The sequence below is a fragment of the Leptodactylus fuscus genome, chromosome 2 (genome assembly GCF_031893055.1).
Source record: "Leptodactylus fuscus isolate aLepFus1 chromosome 2, aLepFus1.hap2, whole genome shotgun sequence".
NCBI lineage: Eukaryota > Metazoa > Chordata > Amphibia > Anura > Leptodactylidae > Leptodactylus > Leptodactylus fuscus.
Window position 1 is genome coordinate 111,033,128 of NC_134266.1, and position 21,865 is coordinate 111,054,992.

The window sequence follows — 21,865 nt, forward strand, 5'->3', positions numbered from 1 at the left end:
ATCTTTTTGCCACGGAAACATATTCTGCTACAATTACAGGAAACTGTTGAAATAGGGTGAAATTATTCATTAGATAGTTCACAATCCATGGTTGCCAACTATCTCCATAGCTATAAGTAGCAGTAGTAATGGCGGCCGTACATTTTCAATAACTGTTTGAGAAATGTTTTTAACAAACTCACCTTACGCATGTACGTTTGCTTGGATGAGCATGCATGTGTTCTTAATGAGAAAAGGCGTATAAGCTGCTGCCAGAGATTCTACCAATAACTTATCTCTCTTGAGAACAAATTCATCATGCCCAACCATTATTTCTGCTAACATATGCTGAGCAAACATCAGCAGACATAGACTTAGATAGTTGACTGGTTACCCAACACCCAAATAATGATGGTTAGCTGACCTAAGTCAAATGTGTATTGCTACTTATATTTCACCAGCTAATGGAATATCCAGAAAAAGCAGTGAAATCTTGAAGTTGATGTTATAAATGAAAAAAAAAAATAAAACATTTGACTCTACTTAACCTAAATTTTTTTTTTTCTAAATCAATACTTTCCCTCAACACTATCCTATTAGCAACCAAATAGAACAAAGAGAGAAAAACTTGCAAAAACATTATTTTCAAACTCCCATGCACCTCTATGCGAGGTACAGAAACCGCATGGAGCAGCATCACTCACTTGTTTCTGTAACTCCCTCACTGCTGATCAGACTTGCAGACAGTTGTTCCAGTCATGGCAGCAATATGCAGAGATAGGAATAACTCTTTAAGGCTAAGGACCCGCGTTGCGGAAACACAGCTTTTTTTGTTGCAGATTTTGCTGCATTTTTCTGAGTCAAAGCCAGGAGTGAGCAGAATTAGAAATATAAGAGCTTCCTAGATATTTCCCATTCCTTTTGTAGCCTTTCTTGGATTTGGCTAAAAAAAACGCAACAAAAAAACCTGCATTTCCGTAACATGGGGCCTTAGTCTAAGGGATTAAATGTATGATACAGAATAAGTCAATGTGATGCTAATGCAACTTTGTAGAGAAGCAAATTAATAAATAATAACGAGCATTTATATTATGTAAGGTAGTGAACATTCACACATAGCTGTTTGGTTCCGTAAAAGCACATGTACTAACATTGTTAGATGCATTTACTATAGTGACATATGGCAATCTGACACAGACAGGAAAATCAGCTTCTATTAGCTATATGGCATTTGTCTGGATCAGATGTTAATCCTAAACTCAGAAGATTATGTAAGCACTACAGTGACTGCTCCAATGAGATCATGGCATTGACCATTATTATTCAGATATATAGATCTCTCTACAATGTTTGCGTTACTGAACTGTGATCTAGAAAATGTAAGCAAATTGTGACCTTGTACTAATCCTACATAAATACATTGAGAGATTTAGATCTGCTCTAGTATCCTGACAAAGAAAAGGCATTTTGACTCTGCCTTTTACACGTCCTGAAAAGGGAGAGTGTCGGGAGAAGGGGCCATTGGCACCTACAGATTAAAAAAAGAAGAGAAAAACAAATGTGCCTGCAACCATACTTGCCTCAGATCACGTTATTTCTTTTTTTTTTAATGTAGATTGTGAGCCCCAAATAGGGCTCACAATGTACTTTTTTTTTTTTTTTTCCTACCGGTATGTCTTTTTGTAGAATGGGAGAAAATCCACACAAACAAGGGGGGGGGGGACATACAAACTCCTTGCAGATGTTGTTCCTGGCGGGATTCAAACCCAGGACTCCAGCGCTGCAAGGCTGCAGTGCTAACCACTGAGCCACCGTGCCTCTTCTTTTCTTTTCTAGAATGGAAATGTTCATTGTACTGTATGTAACTGTATTGTTACTTATGGAAAAAATCTATTACAATGCAAAATAATTAATATTCTGTAACATTAATTTTATATTAATGTTAAATGCAGATAATAAGATTAGGATTGTTTTACTGTTCCAAAGATCTTTTATTAACAATTTTACTGTTATGTCAGAATTATCATGACCTTGTCAACATGATGAGCCTAGAAAGGTGAGCTAAGCTGTTATATATTCAATTTGTGTAGTGGTTAGATCCATTGAAAGGTCAGACAGTATCTTGTCTATTCTCATCTAATCCTAGTAAAAGTCAATCCCCTCCTAAAGTCATTTAAATAGGATTTAAATTAGAGAGGCTGTGAGATTATTATTTCCTTGCCTACTACAGTCTGGTATGGTATTATTATATTATATAATAGAAATCTCCCTTCAAGGCAATGCTTGGAAAGTGCAGGAAGTGTATGTCTTTTATTTGCAGATCTGCTTATTCAGTCTTAGCAACCATCATATATATATATATAAAAAAAAAATCCTGAACCAATGTATACCTAGATCCTCAAGACATTTTCATAACTGTTGCATGTAGACAGAGATTCTAAGTTCAAGACATTCCATCTATGGGATACTTCTCCGTCTTCCATTCTGAATAGTTTTCAAAACATTAGAAAGATCAAAACTTTTTGAAATTAGTTCAAGAAGTTCTGTGTCCTTTTCTATTCCACCGATAAATTCTTCCAATGTCAACTCGCCTACAAACAAAAGGACAACAGTTATTACACAAATATATAAAGTGTGGTTTACATATGAAGGGTAACTTTAGAACTGTACGGGTAAATGTACAAACTTGCTACAATCTGGGTTTGCATCTAAAAAAAAAAAAATCTAATAGTAAATAAGCTGTTAGAGCAATAGACAAAGTTTAGTCATTGTTTTGTTCTTGTTTATTGTTTTTTTCTTCTTTTTTTTAATTAATTCAATTCTGCTAGATATTGTTATGATTAAATGACAATAGGAAATACAACTTTATTTTAATTAGCTCCTCAGAAACTGGTGAACTACTATCATTTTGTCAGTGTATACTAATAACAAAGCAGCAATTTAAAAGACCACTAAACCCAGAATCCAAATCGAACCTAGGCTGCCCCCTTTTTGTTTATACAGTGAATGTGGGTAGGAATCCCCAAGTAACTGCCAGTATGAAATGGATATGGTAGCAGTGCCAGAAGCAGTATCAATAACACCAGAAGTAGGAGTTTGCATCCTCCAGTTGTCTCTTAGCAAAAAGACATCAGCATCCTGACCCAGGGAGCAATGACATCAGTACATTGCATCTCCTGAACCATGACACTGATGTTGTGAATAAGCAACTTTGGCAAGTCAGAGCATCTCAGGGTTAATGGCAGGTAAGTATTTTTTTTATTTATTTATTCTTTGGCATGAGGGGCAGGGGGGTACCTTTAAAGGGGCTACCCAGAATATAAATAAACACTACCATTCTAAAGTTTGGGGTCACCCAGACAGTTTTGTGTTTTCCATGAAAACTGACACTTTTATTTATCAAATGAATTGCAAAATGAATAGAAAATATAATCAAGACATTGACAAGGTTAGAAATAATGATTTTTATTTGAAAAAATAATTTTCTCCTTCATACGAGGGGGGACCCAAAAGTTTCCAGAAAAGTTGTTTTTGAAGCGTGTATTTATTTTTTTGTACAAAATTCCTTCAATCTCCTTCAAAGTACCTTCTTTTAGCGGCAATACACTTGTCAAATCTTGTCTGCCATTGTTCAAAACATTTTTTTTTAAACTCATCTACTTTGATGTGGGTAAGCGCCTCCGGCGTTTTCCTCTTCACCTCCTCCATATCGGCGAAACGCTTCCCCTTGAGGTTCTTCTTCATTCGTGGGAATAACAAAAAGTCACTGGGAGCCATATCGGGTGAATAGGGTGGGTGGGGCAAGACAGCCATGCCGTTTCTTGCCATGAAAGTGGTCACCGAGATGGTGGTGTGGGCTGGGGCATTGTCATGGTGGAAAAATCAATCACCAGACTGCCACATTTCGGGCCTTTTTCGCCAGACACTGTTGCACAACCTCTTGAGAACCCCCAAGAAGAAAACCTGGTTGATGGTATGACCTGTTGGAATGAATTCCGAGTGCACAATCCCTTTTGCATCGAAAAAACAAATGACCATTGTCTTCACATTGGACTTCACTTGATGAGCGACGGCTGGACAAAACAGCTCTTGCAAGAAAATTCACTGCGGGTAGATGAAACCTTCTGCATCAACGCCGCTTGGCACAGTGACTGAGAAGGCGTGGTTGAACAAATAACTAGCTGCAGAATTGCATACTATGAAAACTGCGCGCACAGCAAGCTCTTGCAAGAAAATTCACTGTGGGTAGATGAAACCTTCTGCATCAACGCCGCTTGGCACACTGACTGAGAAGGCGTGGTTGAACAAATAACTAGCTGCAGAATTGCGTACTACGAAAACTGCACGCACAGCAGCCTCATTCTGGAAACTTTTGGGTCCCCCTTGTACTTTGCTTTTGTCAGAGAATGCTCTATTTACAGCAATTACAGCATTGCAGACCTTTGGCATTCTAGCTGTTAATTTTCTGAGGTAATCTGGAGAAATTTCACCCCATGCTTCCAGAAGCCCCTCCCACAAGTTGGATTGGCTTGATGAAACTGAAGATTTCCTACAACGGTGTGTACTACTCCTTTCAGAGGATAGCACAAACAGGCTCTAACCAGAGTAGAAAGAGAAGTGGGAGGCCCCGCTGCACAACTGAGCAACAAGGCAAGTACATTAGAGTCTAGTTTGAGAAATTGACGCCTCACAGGTCCTCAACTGGCAGCTTCATTAAATAGTATCCGCAAAATGCCAGTGTCAATATCTACAGTGAAGAGGTGAATCAGCGATGCTGGCCTTCAGGGTAGAGTTGCAAAAAAAAGCCATATCTGAGATTGGCTAATAAAAGGAAAAGATTAATATGAGCAAAACGACACAGACATTGGACAGAGGAAGATTGGAAAAAAGTGTTATGGACAGACAAATCGAAGTTTGAGGTGTTTGGATCAAACAGAAGAACATTTGTGATACGCAGAACAACCAAAAAGATGCTGGAAGAGCCTGACGCCATCTGTCAAGCATGGTGGAGGTAATGTGATGCTCTGGGGTTGCTTTGGTGCTAGTAAAGTGGTAGATTTGTACAAGGTAAATGGGATTTTGAATAAGGAAGGCTATCACTCCATTTTGTAATGCCATGCCATATCCCGTGGACAGCGCTTGATTGGAGACAATTTCATCCTACAACAGGACAATGACCCAAAACCACCTACCAAATTATACAAGAACTATTCAGGGAAGAATCAGGCAGCTGGTATTCTATCTGTAATGGCCAGCGCAGTCACCAGATCTCAAACCCATTGATCTGTTGTGGGAGCAGCTTGACTGTATGGTACGCAAAAAATGCCCATCAAGCCAATCCAACTTGTGCGAGGGACTCCTGGAAGCATGGGGTGAAATTTCTCCATATTACCTCAACAAATTAACAGCTAGAATGACAAAGGGCTGCAAGGCTGTAATTGCTGCAAATGGAGCATTCTCTGACAAAAGCAAAGTTTTGAAGGAGAAAATTATTTCAAATAAAAAGCATTATTTCTTATCTTGTCAATGTCTTGGCTATATTTTCTATTCATTTTGCAACTCATTTGATAAATAAAAATGTGAGTTTTCATGGAAAACACAAAATTGTGTGGGTGACCCCAAACTTTTGAACGGTAATATATATACTGTATATTTTTTTTTAGGCTGGGGAAGGTGAAAAAAAAACCCCAACACATATTTACCTGTCTCTGCTGGTGCTCTGATGTCTCCCAGTGCAGTCCAGTCCTGCGGAAGCCCTCCACCCCACGTGACCGCTGAGGCCAATCAGCAGCCTAAGGAAATAAAAATGGGATGGCACAGCCGGCAAGGACTTCCGACAAAAGAAGACAGACGAGCAGCAGGACCTGAACATGCTGGGAGGATATCAGAGCATTGGGGACAGGTGAGTATGTTTTTTTTTTTTTTTTTTTTTAAATTTTCTCAATTTCCCAGGCTTAATATAATTATTATTATTATTATTATTATTATTATTTTTTTTTTTTTAAATCCTGGACTACCTCTTTAATATTAAGGTTATTAGCCAAGCAGTTGTAATATAAAGAGGTCATTAGGTGGTGTTATTAATTTATGGGTATTGAGCTACATTAATTTAAGGTGAGCATTATTGATTTAAAGGGGTTGTCCAGAAATTTCAGAAATCACAGAGGAGCTTGGGGAAGGTGAAACATTAACACAAAAGCAAAAAACCCCGTCTCCAGTGCCCCCAGTCATGTGAGGCACAAGACTTGCACATGCTGAACTGGACAGTAGCAGCGGAAACTGTAACAATGGGGAAATTTTTGCGCTGTGTATTTTATAATTGGGGGATATGATAGGTCAGGTGCCTGAAAAAGTGAGAAGCCAATGATTTCTGTGCTGCAAACTTTACAGAGAGAAGTCACATACCAATATATTGTCACTGTATAGTGATACTATGGGTATAACTGGGTTCGGGGCCCACTTGGTGGACCTCCTCAAGTGCTGGACACCTCTGTATACCAGACCTTACTATTTGTCCCGATATTATATGTACTGAATAGTGTCCAGATGCTACATGTACTATATGGCATACCATGCCAGATTTGTTTTTCAAGGTCCAGAGTAATTTGGGTAGCATATCGGGTGCAGTTAGAAGGACTGCTGAATCAAAATCTATCTACATAAACCTCTTTCTAAATTATGACCTAGCTGTTTTGCTTTCCAGGTATCTTGGAAAACTTGGTGATTTGCATAACATAGAAAACAACAACCATGTAACCTGTCCCTTGGTGTAATTCATGCACTGGAGCTGCACTGTTTCTGTTGCAGTCAATAGCACTCTAGCACGGCATTAAAGTGAATGCGAGCTAAGCCCCACCTCTCCCAAACTTTCTGCGATGTCAGGCTCATGTTTCCAGCTAAAAAATGGCGGCAACAAGGAGGCAGGAAATACTGCCTGTATTTTACCTCTTAAGCATTTTCAGTTGAATTTTGGTTTTGGCATAAAGAGATTTATTTTGATATAAAATATTCTACCTCCAATCTTAAAAACAAAAACAGATTGGGAAGATTAATTTAAATAATTAGAACAAGAACTATTTAATCTAATGGTACATAGGAAAAAGATTTGGATAGAAGTCTACAGTAGAATAGGTAACACTACAGTTTTATCAATTTATGCAAACAGAATCATGCAATATAACATTGCACCTTGCTGTCTACAGTTCAAAAAGGGACTACAGCAGAATGTAGATAATGCAGACTAAATGTAGACTGACTGTATTTGACCTGATAGTGTCCAAAAGAGGTCTAAATGTTTATTAATCAATTTTTTAATATGAATGTACAAGCAGCTTTGGAACTTTAGAACACCGGGAGACCCAGAATTCAGATGATATTACTTTGGAGCTTTTGGAATGTCTATAGCCTTCTATTGAGGTCTTGTCTGCCACTTGTAGAACTACCTACAAGACAATTAAACAATCAAATCTCCAGATTTTTGATTTTAGAACACAGTCCAGATCTCAGGGAAAAACTGAAATATTTGACAAACTGTTGGGGAAATGGATGGAGTTTTAAATAAGATATTAAGCACTTCTAATCCTGCTGTTATCCACCTTGCTGAGCTGCAATTATAGCCTATAGACACGAGTAGTGCTGTTTAATCCCATGCAACTCCTTTCAAGGTTGAAAACAAGTGCTCTGTAGAAAAACATACCGTCTCCATTGACATCAATTTTTTGGAATACCATTGCTGTAAAATCTTCAGGATTGATTCCCGTGTGGCCATTTATAGCTTGAACAGCCTAGAAAAATGTTAGCACACGTAAAATAAAATTACTTAAGTTTCACTGTTTAGCGGTAGTCCATAAAAAATTTCTTGCACAATTTTAATCTTTTACACCGTGATTTACAAGTATGCATGTATTTTATAAAGCCTTCTCTGGAATAAATGGAGGCATGGAGGTTCAGAATGGTAATAGAGCAAGCAGGTTTGGCAACAGAATAGAGGGTAGAGGATACAGTTACAGGGAGCCTAATCCTGGAACCCCACCTCCCCTTCATAAATCTACCAAGTTGACAGATGAAGAGTCGGCTCAGGGGTAGTACAGCAGCAGTATGACACTTACTCTTGATTTTTTAAGACAGAGATACTCATCTGGTGGACCACGCTCCGGTCCTCTGCCTCCTGGTCTTTTCATCCTGACAGTGGCTGGGAGAAACATTCATCGATATTTCTCCCAGCCAATGTTAATGTCAGTTGTTTGTGGAGGATTTAATAGGGAATTTTACTCTGTGTGTATGTGTGGGACACTAAGGAGCATACGGTGATGAGGCACACATACTTAATTTATAACATGAGGACCACTAATGGGGCATTATACTGTGTGGGGGGCACTAATGTCCCGATTATTCTGCTTAATGCCTCCCACACAGCATAAAGCTTCTTAATGCTCCCCATACAGTATAATGCCACATAATGCCACATTAGTGGCTCCCCCACACATTATAATGCTCATTAGTACCCTCCACACAGTATAATACTTCTTATTGCCCTCACACAGTATAATACTGTGTTATTGGCCCTACACAGTATAATCCCCCATTAGTGCCCCCTCACGGTATAATGCATCTTAATGCCCTCTCCCTCCCCACACAGTATAAATATCCTTAGTGCCTTTTCAGTTAGTTACTGACATTGACACCTCTTCTCTATTTGACCACCAGGAAAGGTTATATAATAACCCCTAGGCATGCCACGATGTAACTGTATGTCCTGGAGAGAGCTTCATTAGCGCACCAGAAAGTACAGTCACATCGCAGCTCCTGGGGCTTCTTGCTAGCAGGAATTATGGCTGGGGTTCAGGAGCTCAGCTGTTGCAGGCAGCTGAGACTCCCATGTGACCCATCAGGGACCACTAGAAGCCTCCACTCTCTAGCGACTGCTGTACAGACCCACCATTCACGGTACAGCTAGTACTGATCCCAGGTCACTATCATAAGTGACAGTGTCCTGGAACAGGGAGTTTGGAATATCAGCTGCATGAAAAAGCTGATATACTGATCTGACCAGCAAGGGACCTGTTGCAGTCTCCACTTGCCAGCGATCACACAGCCAGACAGCAGGAGAGAGGAGAGGTGAGTATTAGGATTTTTTTTATGATTATCTCAGGATCCATTAGGGCTATTAATAAGATCTGTTGAACACTATTCTAATGCAGATCTCAAATCCTGACAACGTTTTTAAGAGCGAATCGCTCTAAATCTGTAAGGATTATCATGATAGACAAATCTGTACTCTCATCATAAGACTCTCATCTTTAAAGTGAATCCAAAGCCATCTTAATAGCCTTAGTGGATCCTGCGATATGGGGCTCTAAAGAGTCTCCCCCCCCTCCTGCCTTTGGCAGCATCTTAGAGCTGAGGGAGGAGTGGAGCTGCAAACTACCCAGACATGATAAATCAACATTATCTGTACATAAGCTGAATGTGACTTCTGTCCATGTTATTCCCTCTTTTATCAATCAGAGTGCAACTATACTTTAGATCTCTGATTGTTTCATAGAGGTATAATGTAATACCCCTAGGAGCCTAATTAGAGGGGTATTTTTATGTAATACCCCTCTAAACATAACTAGGAAGTTTTTGGCACTGACCAGGTCACAGCGGCAAAAGAGTTGCACCGAACAAACAACACATACACAGTCATCAGTAAAGTTTATATTTTTCTTCATTGTCCAGTCCATATCTGATCTTTATAGAGTAAATCACCTCTCTAGTGATATCCGTTACATGCTAAAATAATAGCAATAACAATTATTACTAGAGATGAACATATACGACACCTGTGCCAGGCAGAAAAGTTCCATCAGTCAAATAACACATTTTCACCCATTTAAATGTCACAATATAAAATCCCAGTTTTTGTCAGCTTTCAGATGGGCAAAATAGCTGGTGTTTCTTTCTTTTTTTTTTTTAAATACCCACAGTACAGACTAAACACCTGGACTTCCAGTAGTTTGAGGTTAAAACAACATTTTAATGGAAAAAAATTTCATCTTCTATTTTCACTTCTGTGTAACTGTTGGGTCAAAATACTCACTATACCCCTTGATAAATTTCTTGAGGGGTCTATTTGCCAAACTGTGGTCTGCAAATGCGACGTGGTGCCTGAAACTGATCACAGCAAAATCTGCCATTCAACAGCCAAATGGCACTCTCTCTATTCCAAGCTCCTCCATGCACCCATACAAGCACAAGCAGTTTACGACCACATATGGGATACTGCTACGTTCAGGAGAAATTGTGTAGCAAACTGTGGGGTGCTTTTTCTCTCTTAACCCCTTGTGAAAATTTGAAATTGGGGGCTAAAGAGACATTTTGCTAGAAAGAGAGTAATTTTTCCTTTTCATGTCCCAATGGTAGTAAATACTGTGAAACACCTGTAGGCTCATTATACCCCTTGATAAATTCCTTGAGGGGTGTATTTTCTTAAATGGGATAAATTAATAGTGGTTTATTGTTCTGGTACCTCATTTGCACTGCTCTTTAGAGAAATTATGGAATGCACTTTCTCCTTTAACCTTTCTCCTTTGTGAATGTCCAAATTTTCGGGCTACATGAATATAGTATTGAAAAAAAAAATTTAAATGTATATTTTTCACCTTTAGGCTAAGGCCCCATGGGCCGTAATCGCAGCGCTAAAGCAGCGCTGCGGAAAGAACCGCTGTGTGAACGCATTGTGGTTCTTTCCGCAGCGCTTTTAAGAGAAAGTTCACAGAGTTTTCCTCTGCGGACTTTATCTTAACATTATATCTACGGGAAAGCCGCCGGCGTTTCCAACATTCTGCAATTTGCAAAGCCGGAACGGCTTTGCAAATTGCAGCGTGTCCGCGCTGCGATTTCTTCTGCAAAGTGGGGATGGGATTCGCATTGCTCTTTGCCTGCACTGTACAACGCCGAGATTTTTCCCACAGAGTCTCTGCTGCGGGCAAATCACGGCATTTATGTCCCGTGGGGCCCCAGCCTTATTTTGTTTTAATTAAAGGGTTAACAAATTTCTCAAACGCTGTCTTGAATTGTTTTGGCCGTGCAGTTTTGAAAATGAGGTGATTTATGGGGGTTTCTACTACAAAGACCTTTCAAAGCCCCTTTGGAACTGAATTAGTACTTTAAAAAATATATGGTAAATTGTGTTTGTTAACTAATTTCATTAGTATGACTCTCTATATGAAAAGAGGCTAATTTAAAACTTTGAAAACTGCATACTCTTTATTATTATTATTATTATTACTCTATTTTTCAGAATTTTCAACAAATTTCCTATTTTTTGATAAATAAACACAAAACACATTGACACAAATTTACAACAAAAACGAAGTACAATGTGTCACGAAAAAACACATTTAAAATCAACTAGAAAAGTGAAAACGTTCCAAAATTAACACAAAAATTGACACGCCACATTTGAAAAGTGGGGCTGTGCCATAAAGTCCAAAACTGGCTGTAATGCCAAGGGGTTAATATGAATTTTTTTTTCCTAGTTTTCTTATCTAAACCTCAGGTCTTATAGACAAATCATCTGAAAAATACTGTAAATACCCGACGTGTAAGAACATCCAACCCTATTCTAATCGTCTAATCGCCTTAATCCTATCTGTAGAGTCTATGCAATAGCTCTCTTTATTGTAACTATCTTTTTGGGATATAATAAAATTCACATTCTCTGACTCATCCTTCAGCTTACCGGTAATGTGTTGTGTGTTCCCATGCATACTCTATATTGTATTGTTTTTCCGGATGCATAAAACCTGCTTTGCGTTCAGTACCTTAAAACAGTTCCTAAGCATCCAAAACTGTGTCCATGAAGAACACAACTTGCTCATTGCTGGAACATGAAGTTTTCGGAGCATTTGCTTATTCTTCCTCATACTCCTCTCCATTGAAGTGTGTAAAAATACAGATTAACAGAAGCACCAGTGTACATAAACCCTCACTCCAAAATGTCTGTAATGTCCTGAATTTATTTAACATAATAAAAGGAATCGCACTGTTCTGTTGGCCAGTAACAAACACATACAGATATTTTTAAGCTCAACAGGAAATATGCGACAGTTGGCAGCAATGTTATATACATATGTATAATAATACATACTTATCTGAATTATTCATCAGGTGTTTTTTTGACTATCTGTGCCATCTGTTATAAGCTAGTTGCCTTCAGTGAACGAGTATAGATTTTTTTTGTGATATTTTGAATGTGCTTTTGCATTTTTATCTGAGAATGTAATATGATTATTACACCAATGTATCAGATTTATCCGTCTGTCCATCCATCATTCACCTATGTCATGACACTGTGCCTATGTCACAATGCTGAAGAAAAGCAGTACGTTACATACAGTGTCCTAGCATTCTTCAGCATTTGGTATTGCACGTCCTGGAGGTGTCCGCAGAGTCGGTAAGTAAATTATTGTATTTTTATTGCAATAGGTAGCGGTTTAACATATATATAAAAATAAGGGGATCATATACTGTTGGGGGCAGGGGTCATATACTGTGTGGGGCCATTGTGGAGCATTAAGCTATGTTGGGGCTCCTGTGGAGCTTTATACTCTGTGGAAGGCACTTTGGAACATTATACTGTGTGGGGCCAGTATGGGGGGGGGGGGCAAAAAGGGGTGACATGCTATGGGATGGCCACTGTGGATCATTATACTGTGTGGGACCATTATGTAGCTTTACACTGTGTGGGGGCTACTGTGGAGCTTTATCCTGTGTGGGGGTCATTTTGGAGAATTATACTGTCTGGGGCCAATTTGGAGCATTATACTGTCTGGGGCTAATATGGAGCATTATACTGTGGGGGTCCTCTGTGAATAATTATTCTATGTAAGGGCCTCTGTGGAGCATATTATACTGTGTAGGTGGGCTCTATGGAGCATATTATACTGTGTGGGGCCTACTGTGGAGCAATTATACTGTGGTGGGCTGTTCTGGAGTATTGTACCGTGTGCAGACAAAGTGTGGGGCCACTGTGGAGTATCATACTGTGGAGGCTGCTTTTGAGTATTATTCTTTGTGGGGCCACTATGGTGCATTATAAAGTGTTATACAGTGTTAGCGCATGTTATATTTACTATGTTTGTTCCACAGGACAGGCAACTGTAGGAGTTGGGCCACACAAATTTTTCCGGTATGGCAACCCAAATTTTCTGATGGCAGAATAGAATAATTAGTTAGAATACAGTGCTAAAACACAGCAAAATAAAGATTTCAGTGGAATAAGAGGCAGTACAGGTTAAGGACATTTATTTTTTCAATTGCGACTAAGTACAGTAAAGGGGTGTCCCTGACACAATTCTTGTCCAAAAAGTGGGTTCCACTTTCAGAAAGTTTAGGAACCACTGGTCTATAGCAATAGGGTCTCTACAAGCAATGTTAAAGGTATATACATGTAAGTTGTGGTGCAAGGGATTTGTGCTTGGTTCACACTAGTATTCGGGTTGCCGTCCTTTGGGTCTACAAGGGGATGTTAAAGATGGAAACCCTGTAAACTTAAAAAGCGATTACACACCAAAACCTGTGGACCACATTGACAATATTGGGGTCAATTGGGTTTTCCTTGGGTTTCCACCATTTTTATTCTGATTTTTCTCTCCATTGATTTTAAATTAGAATCTAGAATGGAGAGACTTGAACACTAGTGTGAACATAGCGTGACTGAGGTAATTAAATGCCGATATTTAGGCTCATGCACATGAACATGTTTCTAACGGCTTCGACACTGACCCCTTATTTTCTCATGGCCCTATACACACAGTGATGTTATGTTGCCTTGTTTATTACCATTGTGCCATCGCTCCCTCCCATTTGTTTTACCTCAGTACAATAAAGAACAGTTTTTAAGAAGATATCTGGGTGAGTGACCCCCGTTTTTATTTTCTATTTTTCAAATATAGATTTTTGGTACAGTAAGTAATTTAGAAGGTGGGCAGGGGGTGTTTAGCTTAACTTAGAAATATCAGTTTATTCCAGGCAACCTCTAAGTTCTCTACCATAAACGACTTGATATAACCGTCTCAAAGTCTCATGTCCAGTCCATTGAGCCGAGCCAGCCACTTGTGTGCTGCTCAAAATAGAACCGAGTTATCTTCCTTTAACAGTGTCAACATTTCAAACAGTAATGGTGCTTCTGAACTAAGGGTTCAACCAGACTCAGTGTACTTTAGTGTGGACAGAAGCTTCAGGTGGTGCTGCTACATCCTCATGTCATGCAATGACTTTCTTGGGGCTGGGGCTGGACTTTAGGCCTGATAGGATGCCTTCCTCCTTCAGACTGGTCAGAGTCTCTGGTATTGTGAAGCCTTGGGAGATGAAAGATGTGCAACATAGTGGGGTATTGTAAGCGGAATTTCACTTTTATACGAAAGAACTGGGTGCATATGTCCAAAAAACAACCGTGGTACTGAATGGTGCTAACACTACTAGGGAAACGGGGTAGGAAATCTGTCCCTAGCGCTACGACAGCTGACTAGGCCCTGCCTGAGGGTGTAGGTCAGCTGTACCCGAGCTAAGCTCGGCCCCGACAACTACTGGCTCTCTAAACACGAAGACCTAACAGACAGGTAGGATGAGGGCTGAAAGAGGCTAGGGACTGGGAAACTAGAGGTGGTCACCTCTAGCGAAAGGATAAGCGCAGCTGCAAACAGTAACAACTAGGATGTGACGTGCTGGAGAACTAATAGGTGCAGCACAACCACTAAACACACAACAAGAATTGATGAGAGGAGGAGTGGAGTCGTGAGGAAAGGGTATCACAGAATAGGGGCAAAAACAAACCTGAAACCCAAAACAGAAACTCACCAATACCAAAACAGTGACAGGCAGCAAGAAATGCAGGACAGGGGTTGAGTAGGAATGTATGAGGGAAAAGCAGACTCTCACACAAAACAAAACTCACACCACTTCCAAATCAGCTCCAGAAACCATACAACTCAAACTAAACTCTCTTTCAAGACTGGGCCAAGAATCCTAGCTGGTAACCACGAAAACCAGTGAGGGCTGAAGCCAGCAGTCAGCCTTTTACAGACCCCGGAAAGACCTGATAGGTTGACGACAATTACACACACCTGAAGCTCGCATCCACTGAGACACAAAGCAAGCTCAAGTAGACACTGATGCAGGTACCCAACCACTATCCCAACAGCTCAGTGGCAAGAGTACCGACTAAAGAACCCCAGGACACCAGCTCAAATCCCCAGACGAACACTACCAAAAACACACAACCATTTTATAAACAACTCAGATCCTGACATACATTGATAAAATACAGATACCTCACTATAACCTGTCTAAGTTGGGGTCAGGGAATAATCATACACATTAGGGAGAGTGTGTGCCTGACCCTGGTCTATAGACTCTCACTCTGCCAAATCAGTATCCCTGCGCTATGCTGAGGAGGTCCAAAAGACCAAAACAGAGCTGTCCATAGCTGGGAATCTGTTCCTTTTGGGATAGAAATACTAATTTGGCAATTAAATCCGCATCATGATAGTAGGCTTATTAACTGAGTCATGCATGATGTTAAGGAGGCTGTCCTCTAGAGGGCAGCATACAGAGGCACTGTTCTCCTAATTACATCCTGGAGAATAGATTTGCATATTTTTTTTACTCAGAATCCCTAGTGGAGCAGGAATGACTTGTCAGTCTCTGTACTGCCTTTATAGGCACACACTCTCCCTAATGTGTACAATTATCCCCTGACCCTGGTCTATAGTCTCTCACTCTGCCAAATCAGTATCCCTGCGCTATGCTGAGGAGGTCCAAAAGACCGAATTAGCACTGTCCATAGCTGGGAATCTGTTCCTTTTGGAATAGAAATACCAATTTGGCAATTAAATCCGCATCATGAAGTGTCAGGATTGGTTTCTAATTCCTGAGATTTCAGATGGTTTCTGGACTATCAATGGCTTTTTGCACCTCTTTTTCATGTCTTTAATACTTTTTCCCTTTGGCATATCTCAATATTACACACAACTTAATTTCTAGATATCTATGGTCTGATTTCTTTACTTGCATGTATTGGATGAGTTATTACCGACATCGGGTGGGAATTTGATGTCAATAGCACCTTTAGAAATTTATTTACTTATACAACTGGTGAAGTGTTCAAATACTTAATTCAACCCACTGTATGTACATATATATATATATATATATATATATATATATATATAGATATGTAACAACAAAAAAAATATTATTGTGTTGCCAATCATCACCTTATTTGTCATGAGTCATGTTGTTTGGAACTTAGTCTGTTTATAATTTAAAAAAAGGCAGATGGAAAGTATGGTAATGTATAAAGAGCTAAATTACTTGTGCTTTTCTTTCAACACTCAACAACATTTACAACATTTTTAACTTATTTGACTGTAAAAAATAAAAATGGAATAAAAAATATAAGTGCACTTGTCATGAAATCTACAAGCTAAGGAGCCCAAGAGGTAAACCAATATATGTACAGTGTATTTGAATTAGTGAGCAAGTGCTTGCCTTAAATAGCACCACCCTACTATCCATCTGAATTGAACCTAACATACTTCATATTTTGCTATGTTAAAATGGTGCAGAAGATTCTAGTCATGCCATGATATTATATTTATTTGAATGAAAACTGAGCTGGGTCGCTGCACAGTGTAGAGTCTTTTGTTTCTGGTTCCTTACACTATGCTCAGAACAGCTGATTTGTTTTTGGGATTTAATTTTGCATCGTATTAGTTTGGTACGAACCAGAGATGAAATTGGTTTAAAGTTTTCTACTTCTATATGGCTAACACAGCAGAAGTTATGTCACAGTGGGACCAAGGGGACTGCCATTGTTGGTCTTCTTGGCCAAAGTGGTTGTCGTTATCATCATCATCATCATCATCATCATCATCATCATCTTGAAAGAAATAAGGGTCGGCCTCTTCCATGGGTCCCTTCCTCCTCCTTCTCCTCCTCCTCCAGTCTAGGAGTCCCAGATCCTCCACCTTAATGACCCAGATCTTCATCCTCAACCTGTTTCCCTTGCATCAACCCAGAGTGATGACAGTGACCAAGAAGACCACTCCTCTTCCACTCCTGATTGCATGAGTGTGTTTCCTGTAATATATACAATAAACGGATGACATCACTGATGCTGCAATAGACCCTGTTGACAAATTTGGTGGCCTCCTCAAAGGATGTGAGAAAATGACACACTTCCCTCATGAACCTTCAATGGCTCATCTTGAAATAACACTGTCCCTGTGACATGCAGTAATTATTCACCACCTTCTGCTAGTCATGTAGATTCTCTTACATTTGGAAATGGCAAATCACTTCTCTGGCCATAAGCAGCACCTCCTTTTATCCACGATATATTTTAATAAAGCAGAACATCACCAAATTCTGCACCTGTGTCATACAGGGACAATACATCATTTGACCCAACTGCAGCGCAGTCAAAATAGCACCTCACCCTGTTGCATTTATGGATTTTGGCCACAACCTCTAAAAACATTGATCCAGTTAGCCGTGAAAGCCATCAATTGTCTTTGTCCATAATTCCTGCTCCACATATTGACAGTAGTGTGCACCTTTCCCCACATATCCCAGGAATGGTCAACATTCTCTGACAGATGGTCATATGTACTTTCCTAGAGAAATAATGGCAGATAGGAATTCTCCCTCGAGGTTGTGCACATGTCATCAGTTGATGAAATTCAGTGGAATCCAGTGGTATTGTAGCTACTACACTGTCATCAATGTGGGCAGGTGCGAGTTAAGTTGCAGACCTGCCAGATGACTGCAAGCATATTGATCTTTCCTGGACACACATTTCCTTATGGATGACTGATGTTGGTATGGAAGAGGAGAAGGAGAAACAGTTAGATTATGGCAACAATGACGAAGCAGGTGTGGATGTTGCCTGCCTACAAGGAAGATCACAGGGGACAGGAATAGGACTGTCTTGCTCACTTCCCCTGCCAGTACCAGTGCCAATTCTATTTTGCCAAATAAACTAGTGATGCCTTTTAGAGATGAGCGAACAGTGTTCTATCGAACACATGTTCGATCGAATATCACGCTGTCCGCCATGTTCAAATCGAACACCGCAGCAACAGCGCAGGGGAGGTGAGACAGGAACTACGACAACAGGGACAGTGAAAAAAATAGTAAAAACCCATTGGCTGCCGAAAACATGTGACCTCTGATTGATAAGAACAGCGCCGCCCAGCCTCGCGTCATTCTGAGCTTTCACTTGGTCACAGACGGAGGTCTCCGTCAATTTAGATAGGGATTAGATTCTGCTAGGCCGGGATAGGATAGGAGAGGAGAGGGGAAGAATACCAACAGCTCTTTTAAGAGCTACATTGAAGGGAGAATCAAAAAAAAGGATTGTCACAGTGTATACACACTAACGCTAACATGGGATTCACAGGCTGCATCAGCGCTACCCAGCTTTCCGCGGTCAGGATAATACTAAGTGGGATACACTGAAAGTGTATTCCCACATACCCTATATACCCTCAATACACGTTCTAACAGTGTACCCCCCGGAACTAACTGGCATACACTGAAATGCTCTTGCCCGTATACCCTCAATCCAGGTTTTAACAGTGTGCTCCCCAACCCTCCCCCCCCCCCCGTAGCTAACTGGTATACACTGAAATGCTCAACCCATAGAATGTGGATTAAGGGTATATAGGGTATGACAGTATGCCCCCACACCCCCGGCACCTAACTTGTATACACTGGAATATTCAGAGCATATATGCAGCATCACGGTTGTCACGGTGTGTAATACCCTTAAAGCAGATTTCCTTTACATACATTCAAAATCCCAGGATAATGAAGCTTCACCCAGGTTGTGACTGTTTTCATTCCCCAAATTATTTGGGGATGCATACACCTGAAATCTTAGCCTATTGCCATATTCACCTGGGTTGTCAGTGTTAAATCCCCAAATTATTTGGGGATACATACATTTAAAATTTCTGAGTATTGGCATATTCACCTGGGTTGTCAGTGTTAAATCCCCAAATTATTTGGGGATACATACATTTAAAATTTCTGGGTATTGGCATATTCACCTGGGTTGTCAGTGTTAATTCACCAAATAATTTGGGGATACATACACCCTACATCTCAGGCTCTTGCCATATTCACCCAGGTTCTGAGTGTTAATTCCCCAAAGAAATTGGGGCCTTCATACCACCCTCATTTGTTGCTATTGGCATATAGTGCCAGGTTCTGAGTGTTAATTCCCCAAATAATTTGGGGATACATACACCCTACATCTCAGGCTCTTGCCATATTCACCCAGATTGTCAGTGCTAATTCCCCAAATTATTTGGGGATACATACACCCTACATCTCAGGCTATTGCCATATTCACCCAGGTTCTGAGTGTTAATTCCCCAAATAAATTGGGGCCTGCATACCACCTTCATTTCTTGCTATTGGCATAGACACCCAGGTTCTGAGTGTTACTTCCCCAAATAATTTGGGGATACATACACCCTACATCTCAGGCTCTTGCCATATTCACCCAGGTTCTGAGTGTTAATTCCCCAAAGAAATTGGGGCATTCATACCACCCTCATTTGTTGCTATTGGCATATAGTGCCAGGTTCTGAGTGTTAATTCCCCAAATAATTTGGGGATACATACACCCTACATCTCAGGCTCTTGCCATATTCACCCAGATTGTCAGTGCTAATTCCCCAAATTATTTGGGGATACATACACCCTACATCTCAGGCTATTGCCATATTCACCCAGGTTCTGAGTGTTAATTCCCCAAATAAATTGGGGCCTGCATACCACCTTCATTTCTTGCTATTGGCATAGACACCCAGGTTCTGAGTGTTACTTCCCCAAATAATTTGGGGATACATACACCCTACATCTCAGGCTCTTGCCATATTCACCCAGGTTCTGAGTGTTAATTCCCCAAAGAAATTGGGGCATTCATACCACCCTCATTTGTTGCTATTGGCATATAGTGCCAGGTTCTGAGTGTTAATTCCCCAAATAATTTGGGGATACATACACCCTACATCTTAGGCTCTTGCCATATTCACCCAGGTTGTCAGTGTTAATTCCCCAAATTATTTGGGAATACATACATACATTTTAATTCTCAGGCTAAAGAAGCTTCACTAAGGTTGTGACAGTGTGTAACCCCCCCAAAACCTTGGCATACATACATTCTAATTGTCAGGCTATAGAAGCTTTAGCCAGGTTGTGACGGTGTGTAACCCCACCAACACTAAGTGCGATACACATTAATTGTCAGACTATGTACGCTCAACCCAAGGAATACAGGTCCAAATTATACACCCAATTAGTGTAATTCGTAGAGGGATCGGAGAGGACAGGTCTGTGGTTGGCCAGGTACTCACGCAACATGCACCTATACTTTTCCCTTATGATGACACTAGGCCCCTAACTGGCAGTAGTTTGGGCAGGGAGGGGGGTTGGAGGGAAACATTAACGTGTACCAGACCTTGTACAGTGTTCCCCTGGTGGTTGTGCAGCGGATGGAAGTTGTGAGCCTCATGGAGGAAATATCCTCTCTGACGCCCAAGAGGGTTTATGGAAACATTTCCATCATATTCTGCACCAGTTGCTTGTGCCAATTATTTTTGAATTTTTTTTTCCTCTCCCCTAATATAACAAAGGAACATACATTAGACCTATACCAGGGGTCGAGGCTTGCAAAAATCCAGTATTATTTGCTCTATATGATGTGAAGTATGTGTTTGTCTCTTGAAAAGCAACTGGACATCAATTCAGCCATGTGTGCCAGTGTGTTACTTGGCATGATTTTGCTGCCCCCAACTGTAAGGATCACTCTCCATTTCCTCCATTTTCCACTCCCCTTCACACCATCTGTGGTGAAGCAATGGGATGCACTGAAGTGCACCCTGAAGCCTCGTGTGGGACAGTGACATCAAATGCCACTCCATCCCCCTCATCTTCCTCAGCCAGCCAACGGTGCGAAGATGAGAGGAGTGTGCTCTGAATGTTTTCAGCCTAGCCGAGGCTACTTCTCACTTACGAAAATGGCCACCCTTTGACCTGTATATCAGGCACAATGGTGTAGGTTTCAAAAAACCTTTGCACAAACAAGTTGAAAACGTGGGCCATATGTGGACTGTGTTTGAGTCTGGCAAGCTCCAGATCAGCTACCAGGTTCCTGCCATTATCACATGCCTGGCCCTCATGGTCTTGCCATGAGGAAGGGGCTACGGCCTTGAAATGCGTAGGCACCCAGTTTGTCGTTTGTCGTTGTCTATACATCTGTCTCATCATGGTGTAAGTGCTATATGTTTTTTCACTGGTTTCATGTTTTGTACATATTTTTAATTATGGACTAATAAATAAGGATGTTTTAATCAAGGAAACCATGACTACGGATGCGGTTTGACTTCACTTTTGGCTCTATGATTTTAAAAACCGTTGCACCACTACATTGAATACGTGGGCCAGGCATGGAACGTGTTGGAGGCTGGCAAGCTCCAGAGCCCTCCAACAAGACAAAAAAGCCTGGCCCCAGGGGCAGCGGGGAAATACAAATTGCCATCTCATCCATCTCGCCGCTTGGCTTTGCATATGTGACCCTGCCCACCAATGACGCAACAAAGCCGGAAGACAGAAGATTTCACAGAAACGAAGACGGGTGAGTATGCGACGTGGGAATACCCCTTTAAGGTCCTGTAACATTGTTTGGAAGGGCTCATGTTAAGGGCCTTAAAAGTGAATTTTGGAAGGTCTTACAACATCACACACACACACACTCACACACACACACATCCACAATGACAGTTGAGGGTGGGGACTGAAGGATTTCCCATTGCCTATTCCATCTGTG

General features: G+C 40.7%; 1 protein-coding gene across 1 annotated transcript in view; it reads right to left on the minus strand.

Moving 5' to 3' along the window:
- Positions 1–2,381: 2,381 nt before the first annotated feature.
- GUCA1C (guanylate cyclase activator 1C) overlaps positions 2,382–21,865 on the minus strand; it is a 100,906-nt gene continuing 81,422 nt past the window's right edge. The window contains 2 exon segments of the mRNA XM_075264409.1: positions 2,382–2,570; positions 7,676–7,763. Of these exon segments, the coding sequence (XP_075120510.1) occupies positions 2,437–2,570; positions 7,676–7,763 (222 nt within the window). The 3' untranslated portion in view covers positions 2,382–2,436.